General features: G+C 35.6%; 3 protein-coding genes, 2 long non-coding RNA genes and 1 other non-coding gene across 13 annotated transcripts; 1 reads left to right on the top strand and 5 right to left on the bottom strand.

The window, feature by feature from the left end:
* Positions 1-42: 42 nt before the first annotated feature.
* TRNAT-AGU lies at positions 43-116 on the bottom strand. Its single transcript has one exon. It is a non-coding gene; the product is annotated as a tRNA-Thr (tRNA).
* Positions 117-1,395: 1,279 nt separating this feature from the next.
* LOC123205120 (ADP-ribosylation factor 1-like 2) lies at positions 1,396-5,842 on the bottom strand. Its single transcript, XM_044621942.1, has 6 exons — positions 5,610-5,842; positions 4,469-4,559; positions 4,010-4,125; positions 3,733-3,792; positions 3,586-3,651; positions 1,396-1,784 (listed from the first exon to the last, which is right to left on the bottom strand). The coding sequence occupies exons 1-6, from the start codon at positions 5,664-5,666 to the stop codon at positions 1,593-1,595; spliced, it is 582 nt and encodes a 193-aa protein (XP_044477877.1). The 5' UTR covers positions 5,667-5,842; the 3' UTR covers positions 1,396-1,592.
* Positions 5,843-7,567: 1,725 nt separating this feature from the next.
* LOC123205201 lies at positions 7,568-8,242 on the bottom strand. 2 transcript variants are annotated; one of them, XR_006499824.1, is made up of 3 exons: positions 8,106-8,120; positions 7,977-8,014; positions 7,568-7,850 (listed from the first exon to the last, which is right to left on the bottom strand). It is a non-coding gene; the product is annotated as an uncharacterized LOC123205201 (long non-coding RNA). The 2 variants fall into 2 exon arrangements; XR_006499823.1 differs by having other exon boundaries at positions 7,568-8,014; positions 8,106-8,242.
* A 249-nt stretch (positions 8,243-8,491) lies between these two features.
* Positions 8,492-13,336, bottom strand: LOC123205199 (protein EXPORTIN 1A-like). Of its 7 annotated transcripts, none has more exons than XR_006499821.1 (6): positions 12,308-12,390; positions 12,055-12,162; positions 10,720-10,923; positions 10,277-10,347; positions 8,685-9,898; positions 8,492-8,577 (listed from the first exon to the last, which is right to left on the bottom strand). XR_006499821.1 is itself a non-coding variant. In XM_044622131.1 (5 exons), exons 3-5 carry the CDS (start codon positions 12,109-12,111, stop codon positions 9,812-9,814), a joined length of 348 nt encoding a protein of 115 aa, XP_044478066.1. In that variant the 5' UTR covers positions 12,112-12,162; positions 12,976-13,020; positions 13,126-13,336; the 3' UTR covers positions 8,897-9,811. The 7 variants fall into 7 exon arrangements, 4 of the variants coding, with proteins under 4 accessions (XP_044478066.1, XP_044478063.1, XP_044478064.1 ...); XR_006499820.1 differs by having other exon boundaries at positions 10,277-10,339; XR_006499819.1 differs by lacking the exon at positions 10,277-10,347 and having other exon boundaries at positions 10,720-10,907.
* LOC123205200 lies at positions 10,909-11,922 on the top strand. Its single transcript, XR_006499822.1, has 2 exons — positions 10,909-11,046; positions 11,881-11,922. It is a non-coding gene; the product is annotated as an uncharacterized LOC123205200 (long non-coding RNA).
* A 23-nt stretch (positions 13,337-13,359) lies between the features above and the next one.
* On the bottom strand, positions 13,360-16,053 carry LOC123205217. The gene has a single exon (XM_044622145.1). It carries the CDS (start codon positions 16,051-16,053, stop codon positions 13,360-13,362), a length of 2,694 nt encoding a protein of 897 aa, XP_044478080.1.
* Positions 16,054-16,132: the final 79 nt, after the last annotated feature.

Below are 16,132 nucleotides of genomic sequence, written 5' to 3'. Positions count from 1 at the left end.
TAAGTTTTGTGGCAGGGATGGTTTTGGTGGGAAAAGAGAAAATGCTCTCGTTGAGAGTCGAACTCAAGACCTCCCGCTTACTAAACGGGTGCTCTAACCAACTGAGCTACGAGAGCTTTTTGTTTTGTGCGTATTGCATAATAGTATCTTCCTTCACACTACGGCCATCTACAGGCAATAAATGGATTTGGTTTGAACCGATCGTGGTGGGAACATTAATCAGCTAAACTCAAACCCTCTCACCTCACCACAACGATTTTTAATTGAGTAATATTATGTGTATCTATTTTTGGTATATAATTCATATATATAATGATGTGTTATCATGTAATTAGGTGATTTTAAAATATGTGTCATCATATGATTAAAAAATATTCAATTATATGATAACACCTTATCTGTGTACATAAATTATATACCAAAAATAAGTATAAATAGTTTTATTATTTTTAATTTCTAATAATTCTTTTTTTTGGATAATTTTTCTAAATTTAAACAATTTTATTCCCCACAATTAATTTTTTTTTTTTACCATTCTATTAAATTTTAACAATATTGTTTTTCCTTATCCATCTTCCACAATGATTCAAATAAATTAAACTTGATTTTAAATTAATCATTTTAGATTCCAACAAAGTTTTAAATAAATTTTGTTTAAATTCAATTTGACTCAAATTAATTTTACTGATTGGGATTGATGGTTAAAACTCATATCACAAAAACTATTTGAAAATCAAAATAAAGTATAGGCTCATTAGTTCTAATTTTTTTTCCCATTTAAGTAATATTACTAACATTATAATAATGAAAATTAATTATTTTACCTCAACATTTTATTATCACCTAGTCTTTCAGAGGGTAACAACGCCAACAATTACGTGACGGAGCGCTCAGCTACCGCATGAGTTAATACTTTACGAGTTGTATAGTATCAAAATTTCATATCGCCCCTTCAGCTTTTATAATTTGCACATACAACCCAACACCAAAGTTTAGATATAAACTTTGAGTTTTAATTGTAATTTCTTAAATCAAACTCAAGTTTGAGCTTAAGCCTACAACTCCTGAGTTCATCGAACTCGAGCCTTGGATAATCCTAATCAAGCCAAACTTGAACCTAATAATACTCGATTTAGCTTGACTCAATTGCAGCTCCAATATAAATAATACTGTGAGCGAGAGCATTGCAACACCTTTTACCTCAAATCTAGAGGCAATCAAGGATACATAAATCCCTGAAGCCAAGCTAATTTTGATAACAGATTCCATATCAATATACACGGGGGAACTCATAATACTCATTCATCAAATTGCTGACTATGGTCAAGGTAAGCAAAACAAGTTAGGCTTCATTAGCTATGAATAAAACCCAAAAGAATTTGACAACAGTCAGGGTTTCACACGGGGTAAATAACTCTTAAGCTTCATTATCGAATAAACCTCACAGTGTCATAATAAACGTGCTTAGGTAGAAAATTGATGAGAATTTCTAGTTTTCGCAAAAAGAAATGTTCTACAAGGATGATATTGAAGGGGAACGACAATATACAAGTTTTTGATTAGTAAGGAGGTAAGAATTCCAAACTGGAAGACTAGATTGTCGAGGTGCCTGCAGATGAGTATCCGGCAGCTCTCATCTCCTTTATAGTTGAAGCCAACCAATCCAAGCCTTCGTAAAGTCCATCTCCTCTAAGTGCACATGTCCCTTGAATGTGCCATCTTCGATTCCTGAGATCATAGAGGCCTAATCCTTCGCAAACTTCCATTGGGGTCATTGCTCCTTTCTGCACATATAAATTTATTACATCAATACCATATTGGATAAACAAATAATTTTCTGGGTACATCACATTAAAGTTATCAAAAGCAAAATTTGCCAAAAAATTGAAGAGAATTTGTAAGTGGGACTACTCTGTCAGTGATTACCATGCCACCAATATCAATAGCCACAAAAAATAAACTAGCACAGCTGCCCACTACCTTCTCATACTCTCACAAGACCCAGAAAGAAATATGGTATATTGGGAATTCATGAAACATACCCAAATCATGTTTCTTTGTCACACTAATGCTTAATTAACCAATCAATAAGAAACAGAAACATATACAAAAAAGTCAAAGGACTCTCACTAATACTTTGATGTTTTATTCACAATAGCATAAGTTCAACAATCATACAAACCAACCATTACTAACTCCACTCCCAATACAAGGCTGGTACCATGCAGCCAATATCAATACCAACAACAAAAACCAGCTGAGCCCCTTCAATACCCTCTCATACTCTTACAAGACACAGAAAGAGACATGGTAAATTTTTAATTGAAGAAACATTAACAAATCACATTTCTTTGTCACAAACTAGCGCTTAATCAATAAGAAAAGGAAACGTATTAAAAAAAGTCTAAAGACTCATTAATACTTGAGGTTTTTATTCACGATAGTCTAAGTTCAACAATCATACAAGACACTTTTCTAAAGATTTATGAGGGTCAATGTCAGAGGGACTATACTAGCTATAGTTTTTCATGCATCAACAGTCTAATAAAGTTTTTACTTCCCAGACCAGAATTCAAGGAGCCGCAATGGTCAATGGATGTAGGAAATTCAGTTAGGTGGAGTTCCAGGCTGCAAATCATGTACATTGAATTGTGGAATTCATAAGGAATCTATTACTGTGCTTATGCATCAGTGTTTCTAGTAAAAATTGCCAAGAACAAAAAATTTTATTACTGTGTCTGAAATTAACCACACAGAAATCAAAGTTTCTTACATAAGCCAAAAAGATTATAGTAATAATTCAATCTCATAAACTGCAAGTTTTGCTTTCAAATTACTTTTATGTTTAGCATAAGCTTCTAAATACACTCCTACTCACAATAAAACTTGTTTAAGAGTCAAGAAAATACATGAAAGCTTATAAGTGATGGATAATCTAGTATCTATATTTAGAATTAGAAGAAGCAATTTGCTTTTTAGATATGTAGATAAATAGATTGGCATAAATTTAATGCTAAGAGGCAAATCGATAACAAAAGGAATTTTTGTTCTTTGCTAGCAGCTTCATCAAAATATTTTTAAAAATTGAAACAGTGAAGTAACCAGATCTGCAGAAACATAAATGGTAAATATAGGCTTTGAGTGCGATAAATTTTGGCATTCTTCTTCCTAATTGTAAATTCATCTTTAAATGGCAACATACATTATTTTCTTGAGCAGACAACTCTAGTTAAAAGCTACTGCAAACAAACTTGATATAATAAGTATTTTTCTTCTTTTTCCTGATTATCCAGAAATTTGTAATCACCACATTGTAGTGCATGGTTTGTGTATCAATCCATATTGAATGAAGACACAACTCTGTCCTAAATAAAAATGGCATACAGAATTTGTCAACACTTTTACAAGGACACAGGGCAGCAACAAATAAATAACATAAATTCTTTGTAGATCCACTCATTCAACAAAAATGCAAGCACAAAACATATATACAGATATCTGCATGTCCAAAAGAAAACTGTAAATTATTGTGTATTTTACCAATATGTGAATAAATCAAATTGGAAAATAATAATGGAAACATACCATATCCTGCTTATTTGCAAACACCAAAATCACACTGTGGAGCATAAATGGATCTTTGATGATAGCCTGCAAGATATAGGGGTTAAACTCAGAAACTATTACCCACATTTTCTTATATATTTATATAAATCGCCAAACATCCACAACCTGAAATTCTTGCTTTGCCTTTCCAATTCTCTCTCGGTCCAAGGAATCAACAACATAGATCTACATAGTCAAAGATACCACTTTGAATACAAGCAAGTGTGATAGAACCAACAATGCAGATTATCAAATGAATTTATAACTACAAGCAAAGTTGGAAAATGTTAATTTGATAACTGGAACATATTCAATACAAATCACATAATAGCAGCACAAAATGCAAAAAAAGGTCCAGCAATAATCATAATCTAGCATGATAAGTCCATAAACTGAACATTACCAGTCCATCGGTATTATTAAAATAATGCCTCCATAGTGGCCTTAATTTCTCTTGCCCACCAACATCCCAAACTGTGAACATCACATTCTTATACTGAACTTTCTCCACATTAAAACCTGCAGGAGATAAAGAAATGAATACAAAAACAACATCAACTTGTTGATACATTTAACAGCACAAATTCACATGCTCCAATTTCACTTCATTTTCTAACTGAAATTTTGAATGTCACTGAGAAATCTCATGTGATTATTGATAACTTTTTTTTATGATATAGTCTATGTTTCTTATTAGTCCACTGCCATAATTTTTTATGATTTTGACATTACACACATGCACAGAGTGTAATTCCAGTCTAGTAATCAAAATGGATCAGTGTAGTAAAATAAGGTAATGACAACTTACAAACTAAGAAAACCCTTCTTATCCACAAAAGACAATGGAAGCAAAGTTACCTACCAATTGTAGGAACAGTAGATAACACTTCTCCAATGTGCAACTTGTACAGTATGGTTGTTTTACCAGCAGCATCCAAACCCAGCATCACAACCTAAACAGAAAAAAAAACCAGATCCAAGGAATATTAACAAATCAATGACGCTCATTGTCAATATATAAGAACTAACTAATGACCTGAAGAACAAATATTTACAATAGATATATAAAGGATTCTTCACAGGGTGTTTGAGCCAAACCAAGCTTAAACAAGTACCAGCTCGAGCTTGGCTCAAATGCAGATTGGCCAACTCGAATTCAAGATCAACTTGATCGGTTGGTGAACATTGATGCCAAAGAAGAAGAAGAAGAACCGCTGGAGATCAAGAGTTCTGGTGTGGTGATGTCTGTGAGCCCTCAAATGGAGCTGTAGAGGTAGATCTTCAGCTCAAGTTAGACTTGTTCAAGCTGAATATGGATTCAAGTTCGAGCCTACTCAGCGTGAATCCACCCTTAATTCTTGACAAAATAAATTGACAATGGCAAAGGACCTAAGAAGAAAAACAAAAGCACAAAGCTACAAATACATTACGAAAATAAAAACACGATGAGAAATTCAAAAGACCTCCCCTCTTCAGCACTAAATCAGAGCTACAGCTCATACAATGCGTTGTAACCCAGAACTGGCCAATAATGTTTGTTGCCAAATAAAAGGAAGCGTAAATGTCATTAACTTCTATAAAAGTTTGGACTAATTAAAACTCAAACTCAAACTTTCAGAAATTAGTCATACACTTCCCTTGAAGAAGAAATTCTGATATACAGAAATTCATGAGAGTTCCTATATAGATTTTAAAAATACTATTTTCCACCTGTAATCATCCTCAAATTATGAACCAACAGTAAGTTCTTCGGATTTCAGGACCTTTAAGTATCAAGCGAAATCACTTCCACAAAGAAAATATAATAACAAAAAATAAAAATCAGATTAACTACAAAATCAAATTTCCATCTCTCTCTCTCTCTCTCTTTTTCTCTTTTCAGGACATCAAAATGAACAACCAATTGCATGCGAACTCAACAAAGAACATTCAAAAGAAGAAAACGAGCCCTGGCCGTGTCAGAAGAAATTGAAGAAAATAAAAAAGAAAGAGAGGTAACTTACACGCATTTCACTGTTGCCGAAGAAGGTATCAAAGAGTTTGCGGAAGGCTTGGCCCATGCTGCAGCGGCTGGCGACGCGTTGTTGTTGTTGAAGTATAAGCTTCAATTTCGGGAATCGATTTGAGAGAAATTAGAGAAAGCGCGACCGAGAGATATACGTATGCGCTTTCGTGCTTTGGTTTGGATTACCGTTTTGCTTAAGCTTTCTCTCTTTTGTTTTATTTTATTTTTTTGTCCTTTCGGAAGAACAATCAGAACTGTGACCTTTTTGAAAATCCGTTTACACCCTAGTATTTAGAGACGATCCTCTAGGCCCAAATATTAGTAATACTGTCAATTTAACATCTACAAAGTTAAATCAATGTTTTTAGACCCTGACTGGACCTTAACCCAGTGAAAGGGCCAGTCTTTGGGTCGAACGGTTAGTCTGATAGGTGACATCTGAAAAACATAATAAAATTTTATATACATTAAATATATTTGTTGAACAAAATGGTATATGTGTGGCCAAAGGACTATTTCCCATCCAAATTATGTTGAATTATCAAAGTTCCTCCCGTTAACTATAGAAATACTGTTTATTCACCTATGAATAGTTAAAATTAACGAAACTCTAACTCCTAAAAATTTAATCTCATTTTCCCCCCTAAAAGTTTAAAACCGAACATTTAATTCTCTAAGCCAAGTTTGAAAAGATCGCATTCCCCCCCTAGGATTTAGTTTCAAAATCCGTTCACTTTTTCCGACGTCATTGCCAGTCGTCTCTCCCTCCCGATGGTTTCTCTTTCACCGACGGCCTATCTCAACTCCACTCCAACCCATCCGGCACCGAGAAACTTCTTCTAGGAAGAGAAATCATCTTTCCAGATGATCTCATCGTTTGGGAAGACGATCTTTTTCCTAGATGAAGACGTGTCTGGTCTTCGTCTGGAAAGATGATCATTTTCCCAAAAATGTTTCTTGACACCGGATGGGTTGGGGTGGAGTTGAGGCAGACCGTTAGTAGAAGAGAAGCGTCGAGAGGGAAAGACGGCCAACGATGGTGCCAGAGAAAGTAAATGGATTTGGAAACTAAACTCTATGGGGAAAATGTGATCTTTTCAAACTTGGCTTAGAGGAGAAAAATTAATTTTTTAAATTCAGAGAGAGAAATGAAACCATATTTAAGTTTATTTTTAATATTAAATATAAAATAATGATTTTACCTTTACTACCATTAATTTTAATTGTTTATGAATGAGTAAACGATATTTTCATAGTTAATAGGAGGAACTTTGACATTTTAGCATAGTTTGGGTGGGAAATAGTTCTTTGGCCTATATGAGTTCATCTGTTGACGGTTTTCTGTTTTTAATCGTTTTTTAAAGTATATCAGATTGTTCAGAAACTAAGTCTTCTCTTTCTCGTTTCTTCTTTTACAAATTTTCTTTAACCTTTTCTTGTTACATGTTAGGTTGTTAGTGCTTATGATTTCTCCAGTCTCTGCCTCTTCACATAAAGTCCACTTGGCAATTATTGCTCGAACCTTTAGAGAATTAATCTCTATCTTCGATCTTGTATCACATAAGGACAAAAAAAGAAAAAAGAATGAATTTGGTTAAATGGTAATGCATAAGCTTATATAACTAAATATGTGAATTACAAGTGACAGATACCAACACTTCACCAATATTTACATAAATTTCCTAATAGAGACAATTAAACTGACAAGCTGTAAAGATGGCTAAGAAATGCAGTAGGTGTCCAAGGCATACATTTAACCATCTCCACCCACAGACAGGCAACTAAATCTAGCCATGTAAAAGGAAAAGAAATGCCAAACAAAAGAAACTAAGAAACTTACAGATTGTTCTTTAACTTGCATTCCTCATTCAGCACATCCTATCATTGCACTCTTGTACCTTCAAACTAGAGGGAGAAGAGAACACCATAAGATTCAAAGCATTAAAAGAAGGAAAATGTGAGTAAAAAATTTTAATATTCTATAGAGATTAGTCAGAATACAAGACTGTCTCCTCATGTGACAAATAATCCATCAGTCTAATTCAACCTTAAAGGAAAAAAAAGGGACATTGCAAAAAGGGATAAAACTTCTGACTCTCTAGCATCAGGTAAGTTCCTAGCATAGTCACCAAGAACAGGATCCATCACTGGGGGCACAAACTGTTGTCCGATCTGGGGTTGATCTTCAGCCTTGTCCAAGAATGTCTCAATGAGCTTCAGAGTCTCCAGATTAACAGAGCTGCCCAATTGACAGTAAATTAAGAAAACAACAAACAATTAACTTAAACCAATCAGAAACTAATTCCAAATCATTGGTTTTACAGCAGACGTTTCACATATGATGTTTTAGATGCAAAAGGCACACCTTCTGCAATGCTACTTGATATAAGCTCACTATTCATTCTGGTAATAAAAATTGTAAATAACAAGATTAGTTAGTAGTCAAGAAACAAACAGCGCTTGCATTTATCATCAGTAATGAAGATGAAATTACTTGTAGACATTTAGCATGTCCAATAAGATCCCAGAAATTTGCGACAAGAAGAACGTTCTAGGAGAACTGGCAACACTTGTATTTGTCTGCAAAATAAAAATGACTTAAATCACGAAGCTAAGGAAGATGTGAAACCAGCAATAAATTTATTATAGAAGTCCATATACCAGAACAAAAGAGTCGGCACACATGAAAGAGAATAAGTTTAAGAAAAAAATTAAATCCATCACAAATGCCAAAAGAAATATTCTGGTTTGTAAAGAAACAATACAACATTTAACGATTGTAATTTCAGAGAATCATTTTCCCAAAGAATCCCTTCATTTTGATAAAGGAAGCCATTGCATAATTCTCATTAAAAGCACCAAAAGAAGTCACATACCTGTAAAATATTTAGCACAGTCCTTATGACATCTAGATCTTTCAGAAAATCAACGCTTTGGTGTGCCTGTGCTAGAATTTCAGCCCATTTCTGCATCAAAACATAAAGCCACAAAGTCATCAATAACCAGCAAAGTTCAGATTGGGAATCTGAGAGAGTATGAAATACACGCCAATCAATTAATCTCCTGAACAAACCTAGGTTGGAAGAGCCATCAACCTCGGCAAGTATTCGTCCCTCTTCTGGGTATCATGCTCAGCTTGAATCTGATAGGTACCTGGATATTCAACACCACTGCCTCATGCTCTCTTCACTTTCTAGGCTGCTTCCTGCAACTCAAACTCCCCTTTTCCACACAAAACCCACACAATTCAACAACAACAACAACATAACAGTGCAATATAAATTCTGGAACAACGTTTTTATTGATATCTGAATAAAGCAATCTTAATACATTGAAACAAAATTACAAAAGGTTCCAGACAACCAAAATCCAGCTGGTGTAATGTTCCAAACACAAAGAACCAACAACAAAATCATGGGGTTTGCTTGGCATTCGAGAGGCCAGCACTCTCCTTCGATTCTCTCAACTTCTGTCAACTTTCCAGGTACCCCTCTCCTTGCCTTTTCGGCTCCTTATTTCCCTCCAGCCTTTAACTCTGTTAGTACATAAGGAAGAAAAAGAGGAAAGGAGCAAAAGTGCCAGATTACAAGAAACAGATGGCAAGCAGCAGGCTGAGGAAAAGGTAGCAGATCAACAAGCACACAATGAAGAAGCAGCAGCAATATCACAACAGAAGCAGGGGACCATTAGTATATGCACGATTGATGGTGTGGCAAGGCTGGATTGACAAGGCAGTTATGCAGGGAATGAGAGTGATATAGGCCTGGAGGTGGAGAAAGCAAAGGCAGAGAAGAATTTGAAAGGAAAAGACAAAGTGGGAGAGAAGCAGCCTCTTGAAAGCTGGAGGAAGATGGATTAGACCTTGAGTGTCAATTTCTTGTTTTCAGTTTGCTCTTGATGTTCATGTAAAAAGGAAAGCTAGTAGAGTTTCAGTAAACTTTATTTGTATTATATTCAGAAAAATTGCTCGATACAAAAATCTGTCTATTTCCATTAATTACATCGCAAACTTCTGTGACACAATCTCAATATTTATCTATTCTATTTTCTGCACTGTTATATCTGATTGTTGCTTGAGGAGGAAAGATTGGTGACTGCAGCTGGGTGTATTCTGGCGTTGAACTTGGATATAATGGTCTTGCTGCTTGATAACTCCAGGTCTGTATCAAATTCCTCTCCAAATAAGACGTGTGCACTTCCTTATGTTTGTGGTCCTGCTCCCTGAGGATTTGCCACCTGTCCTGTCATTTGCCACTGAATTTTCCTTCTCCTTTTGCCCTTTTTTTTCTGCAAGAAATGTATATATGAGTTCTAATGGAATCATATGACCAACCTGAAAACAAGATAAGGAAAGGAAGAATAAATGTTATGGAATAGTGAATTTGATGAATAAATTTATCAACATGGACAAATAAAGGAATACAGATTCAGTTTAAGATATAATCGAGTCTCATTTATATTCAACATAAGCACGGCAATGGGATGCCACATGCAATGAAGGCCCACAAGAAAAAGTGGCATCCTTTGTTGATGGTCCAAATTCATCTTTTATCACTGAAGTAGAAACGGAAAGAAGCCAAGTCCAAGCTAACAAACAAGGACAAACATCAGAAGGAAAAAAAGGAAGGAAGCCAAGTCCAAGATTTTATAAAGCAGAATAGTTACTGCTTTTCAGTATCCTCATGGATGGTCAAGGTGCGACAAGTATATTAACCTCTCCCTCATAGTCTGCAAGACTGAAGTTCCATCAGCCATAAAAGACAACAATGAACATGCAAAAAAGATCATGCAAACACAACATAGACTAAGGAAAGAAAAAATCATGAGAAAGTAAAGTTCTGAAAAAAGAAAATTATTTTAAGCCAAGTCATTTTTAGATTTACTAATAGGACTAATCATGCAACTTATAGTCATTCAAAATGGTCTCTCCACCACAATCACACATACACAAATGCAAATACACAACATCTGATAAGTTGATTTCATATAAGTCCTTTTGATAAATAAATTTCATATTTTGATAGATCAATTTCTTATATGTTACCCAATCATATTTAAAGGCATGTATATGTGTAAAAATTCGACTTCTAAACCAAGAGGTTTATCACCTTATATTGAACAAGACTATCATTGCCCTTTATGGTTTCACGGACAATGTTCCCATTTTCATCTTCAACTGTCAAGCCTTCTTCAGGATTAGCCATACAACAGATCATCAGCATTCTCAACTTGGACATTGGAACAGCATAAAGCTGCCTTCGCTGCATTAGTTGTGTTCCAATACCATCAACCACAGCTGGGATTAAAGGAATCTGATTCAATACACAGAAAACCACTACAGTTTCAACTTGAGAAAGCAGATCACTTTATAATATTAAAACATGAAACCATAAGCAGCAAAATCCAACACACCGGCAGACCCATCATGTTTGCAGGTTGTTGGGAACCTAATCACTAGAGTTTATCACCGCAGGCCCAAAGGAAACATTACAGAAGGCAGCCCAGGAAAGAATGACCCAGCTGAGTACAGAGAAGAAGACCAAATGAAAGAAGGCAGCCCAGGAAAGAATGACCCAGCTGAGTACAGAAAAGAAGACCAAATGAATGAGGGCAGTCTGGACAAAGCACCCAGGCAGCTGAATTAATTGAAGCCTCCTTTCCAGAATTCTACAGTGGTGGGGTCCAGTGATGGTTAGGGAGCAGCACATAAAATGGGAAAAATGCAGGAATGAGAGCAGATTATGTTGGATGAAGTTTGAGTAGCAGAAAAGGATTTGGAGAGGGCTGACTCTCGGAACTCAGCATTCCCTAGCTTTTATTTTATTTTCTGTTATTGTTCTGGTGGTTGTTTTGTGAGAATCTTGCTGGAATTGTTGATGAATTTGTTGTTGCATTTGATTTTGTGGATTGGAGCAATATTACTGGAACATTATTTCACCATGGAAATGGAAATGAAATAGAAAACTTGCTTGAATTTTATTCAAATAGAATGCTGTCAAATTACATTTATATGTTACATGTGAATGAATATGGAGAATAAATCAAATAGTTCTTCCTTTGCTTGGCTGTGAACAAATGCTTGTGAGATTAATTAGTTGAGTTGATGCTGGAGAGATTGTTGTGTTGAATCATTGTTGGAGAAAATTCTGGAACCTTGAGACTGCAGGAGGAGGCTGTTTCTGGAAAACTTGCTGGAGGAGCTGCTGTGGAGCTGCTGGAACCTTTAGTTAGCTGGAAATCTTGGCCATTTTTCCAGGTCTGTATCACAGGTACTGCAGGGCTATCCAGATTATGATGTGCACCAAACAACTCAAAAATAAATATGTTCCAATAGTCCAAGCAAACCAGCTTATCCAAAATACCTATAAGAATACGAAAGAGCAGAAAATCAACTGCACTCAGAGCAAATGCTACATACAAGGGAAAATGAGAAATCACCACACCTTAAGTACCTCTGTGTCATCCACAAATGAGATATTAATTAGATATTCAGGACCCATAAGCAATGCATTGATATTCTCTTGAGTGGATTCCAAAACTCAAATATGAAACTGCACCACAAAGGAAAGTCAGTTCAACAACAAGAATCTCAACACTGAAACATGAAACTATGCCAAAACATTGATGAACAGGTATAATGTGTGTGTGTCTCTGTTCTTCTGCTAATAAAATATCTGCATAATCGCATTCACTAACCTATGGTTTGCCAATTTTCAAAAAGCAAAGCCAAGCAACTTAGTGAGTCCTAACTGCATTTTGTGCTTTTGCGAGAACCTAAGTATCATATAGAGATTTGAAAAAAGAGTGAAAATCTAATTGACAGTATATCCACCATTCAAGATTTAAAAAAAAAAAAAAACCAAGAAAATTATAGCTGGAAAGAAAATAAAGTTAGCTCCGGCAATAAATATTGGTTAAGAAAACATATTACTCTGCTCCATTTTGGAACATTGAAAATATATATGAAAAATATTAATGAAGAAAAGGAATAGAAAATTTTAGAGTCAATGTTCTCATTCAAATTTCTGTCATTTTTATTCTTAAAAAGAAACAAAAGAAGCGAAAAAATGACAACTGTAAAACCTATTGTTCTAACAAAATGTACCACTCAAAGGATCTATGTTGTACATAGGTGAATTCAGTGAAATATCTGTTGTGTCGGAAGATTACCATTACAAAAGCTAAAAACTTCATCAGATCTTCCTTCACAATACAACATGGAGAAATTTCAACTATCAGACACATCAAGTCTAGGCTAACCAGTAACAGTAAAAGAGTTAACAAGGCAGAAACAAGAAAAATCTTTAATTAAAATCATCCCATTCTAATAACTTGTTCAGTGAAAGACCAAAAGAGAAACTTGCCTCGTAAAATGATGCAAAATAGAGTGCCAGATTCTGGATAAATGCCTGTAAAAACAACATAAAGAAAAAAAAATCAGTATATAATGTTATTATTAACATACATATCATGCTTTAGATTCTAAGGAAACTACAAGTAATGAGAGCAATCACCTGTTCCTCACTAGAACCATGTGCATAAGCCTCAGGGATGTTTGTAGCCGGTGGGAGAATAGATTTCAGTAAAGTCAACCTCTGATTTCATAATTTATTTTTTCTCTCGGTAATGTGTACAGTCTACAATTTACAGTATACAAATCTTTTTCCATTTTCTTTCAATATCATTGAAGAAAAACCATGACTGAATCATATGGCCCAACAAAGTCAAAATACAAAAGTTCAAAACAGTCACTTCTCTTGTTCTCTGAGCTTGAACTGAGTGCAGAAATCTTTATATGGTGAAAAACCTTCCTGCCATCTTAAGAACTGCCTCTTAATGATATTGTAAGCTTTCGATTCAGGAGGCATATTGTTAATAATATTAGTATCATACTTCAAATCAATTGGGCAAAGATCATCACCCAGATCTACAGCAACACTATCCACTCTGTCTTTAGGACAAGGCTCAGACTTGGCCACTTTGGAAATCAAATTGAAAAATTTGTCATCCTTGTAAACACAATTTCGAAGTGCATGATCCTTATTGGAGCAATCAAGCGCACCTGGACGGTAGTATATAAAAGGCTTTGGTTTACGAGAGTCAACCCATGTCTCATCTCTGCTATCAGCAAGAGAGACAGCATGTTCCTCATTAAAATCAATGCCAGAATCTGATACAGCCATCTCATGGGCCACCTGCATAACTTCCTCACACCGAAGATATAGTTCTCCCTCTGATGAAAAATTGCTGGCTTCTTCTTCTGAATATGGAGAACCATTACGGAATTCATGAAGTGTAACAAGAATTGGGAGTGGAAGAACAGGACCTACAAGGGCATCATCGCGCTGCACTTTCTGTGTCCACTTATTGCTGCGGCATGAAGGTTTCCTTAAGAAAAAAGGTGGCAACTGGGGTAGGTCTGGAACAACTAAAAATTCCAAAGAGATCTTCTTCTGATCCATAAGTACTTCAAGAACTTCATTGTAGTTGGAGAAGGCCAACTGTAAAAGTTCCATTGGCAAGCCAGCCCACACTCTCCTCAAAGCAACCTCACGAATGCTTGCTGGCAAGCTTATGTCATTAAAAACTACAGAAATTGCAGGAGATGTTCTAAATCGACTCAAACCACAAACTTTCAGCTTCTCACATAGGATTTCATGGAAGTCTACTTTGAAAGAATCTTTCTCTTGTAGATTATTAAAAGTATTTTTCATTTTGGAATCCAGAACTTCAATAAGATTACCATTCAAATGCCCATAAAGATAATCAAGTTTCAAATACTTGTATCTTTTGGGAAATTTGTAATTTCCATATCCTCTAGAACATAATAAGTTATCTTCTGAATGTAACAACGAGTCTCCATGGGCTACTTCTAATTTTTTTACCGCATCCCAACAGGCAAAATATCTTTGTGCTTCAACTTTCCCTGAGGACATTAACCTAATCAAAGTGAAACCACCAAATTCATCAAGTTCATGGATGCAGGTAGGAAAATCCTTGTTTAGTATGCCAAATCCCAAAACCATGTCTTCTTTCTGCTGCCAATCAGTCCATTTAGGAAGATAATCTTTTGAAAACTCTTTTCTTAGAAGACAAGTTCCACTCCAACAACCACGTCCTGACAACAATAAATCTGTAGGGAGTTCCCATGCATAAAGAGACTTGGTAAATGTTGAAATTTTTGAAGTAAAAATCCCACTATGACCGGGTAAAGGAGGTCCATAACAAAAGAGACGAAATTCGCATGTCCAAAAAGATCCCAAGATAATGCCATAACCCGATTTATTTGCCCATTCATACATATCACCACTTGGGTTTGATCTCAGCTCAGACAATCTAAGAGAATCAATATAGCTTGGTTTATCAAGTCCATGAGCCCACTGCAATACCGGCATCAAAGGCTTACGCACATCCAAGAGGACCAACAAACTATCAGAAGCCAAAACAAAATTAAAACAATCAGATCCCACTTTACAAAATGATTGAAACTTCTCCGTTTCAACTGGAACATATAAACTAAGCATATCAATCTTTGCTAACAAACTAATATTACAGTCATCAGACCTCAAATCAACTAAAAAAACCGAATCAGATCGAGCAACAATCAAGATTCTGGGATGCCAACTGAACTCACAACCTATCCATTTACAATTCTGTAAACCATCAGAATCCTCATTCCACTGAACTCTCAACCTCTTCCCTTTAAAGTACGTATTCGTTTTTGAAGTTCTAACACAATCATCCAAATCAAACAGAAACAAAGCACCACTTTGTAACAAAACCACACTCTCTTCAGTTAAATGCGGGCTCCAGCAAGCACACACAACAGAGCAACTCTTAAACAGCTTAAACCCCAAATAACTCAAAACAGGCTTCACACTAACTCTACTAACGTTAACACTAAACCAATGAACCGAATACATTGTAAAAGCCAACAAGTACCCTACATTAACCGAAGATGTACCTTCAAAATCCGAAAAATCCCCAACAGGATTAACCAAAATCTTACATATCCGATGATTGAACCGATTCCTGGCTACAAAAACACCATTATTTTCATCACGGAAAACATCAAAACCAGATTCCTTCACCAAAACCACCAAAAACCCAATTTGGTCATGGTTGTAACCAGTGGAAAAGAACACAATGACACTGCCATTAAAAGGGCAATGAAGAAACTGAAGACGGTTGTGGGACAGAGCAGAAACAGCTTCGTTTTGGGGAGAAGATGAGAGGAATGAAGGGAGGGAAAGCTGTGGAAGAGGAGAAAGCAAGGGAGGAAAAAGAGAGGGAGAGGAGAATAGAAGGGTTAGAGATTCAGGATTTGGATTGAAGAAAAGAGGGCCAAGAATGGAACTTGCAGCTCGGCCTGAAATAAGAAGCGGCGGCGTACAAACTTTGCCTACCGGGAACTGGGACTTCCATTCATCTGAAAAGTCCATTCTTCAATTTTATTTATTCTTCTGTTTTCGTTTTTATGATAGTAATGATGATGATTCACAGGCACATTCAATCTTCTCA

This window comes from Mangifera indica, unplaced genomic scaffold (assembly GCF_011075055.1).
Source record: "Mangifera indica cultivar Alphonso unplaced genomic scaffold, CATAS_Mindica_2.1 Un_0002, whole genome shotgun sequence".
NCBI lineage: Eukaryota > Viridiplantae > Streptophyta > Magnoliopsida > Sapindales > Anacardiaceae > Mangifera > Mangifera indica.
The sequence above is the reverse complement of the archived record's forward strand: the minus strand, read 5'-3'. Positions and strand labels throughout refer to the sequence as shown.

What these genes read in the sequence shown, in the direction of transcription:
- LOC123205199 (XM_044622128.1), bottom strand. Translation starts at nt 12,111, where the DNA reads ATGGGTCCTGAATATCTAATTAATATCTCATTTGTGGATGACACAGAG. An exon ending in ATGACACAGAGGTACTTAAG is followed by an intron (nt 10,924 to 12,054) that starts GTGTGGTGATTT and finishes GTATTGAATCAG; the next exon opens with ATTCCTTTAATCCCAGCTGT. An exon ending in ATAGTCTTGTTCAATATAAG is followed by an intron (nt 9,945 to 10,719) that starts GTGATAAACCTC and finishes TCTTGTTTTCAG; the next exon opens with GTTGGTCATATGATTCCATT.
- LOC123205217 (XM_044622145.1), bottom strand. Translation starts at nt 16,053, where the DNA reads ATGGACTTTTCAGATGAATGGAAGTCCCAGTTCCCGGTAGGCAAAGTT.
- LOC123205120 (XM_044621942.1), bottom strand. Translation starts at nt 5,666, where the DNA reads ATGGGCCAAGCCTTCCGCAAACTCTTTGATACCTTCTTCGGCAACAGT. An exon ending in AGGCAAAGCAAGAATTTCAG is followed by an intron (nt 3,652 to 3,732) that starts GTTGTGGATGTT and finishes TATATCTTGCAG; the next exon opens with GCTATCATCAAAGATCCATT. An exon ending in TTGCAAATAAGCAGGATATG is followed by an intron (nt 1,785 to 3,585) that starts GTATGTTTCCAT and finishes TTATATGTGCAG; the next exon opens with AAAGGAGCAATGACCCCAAT.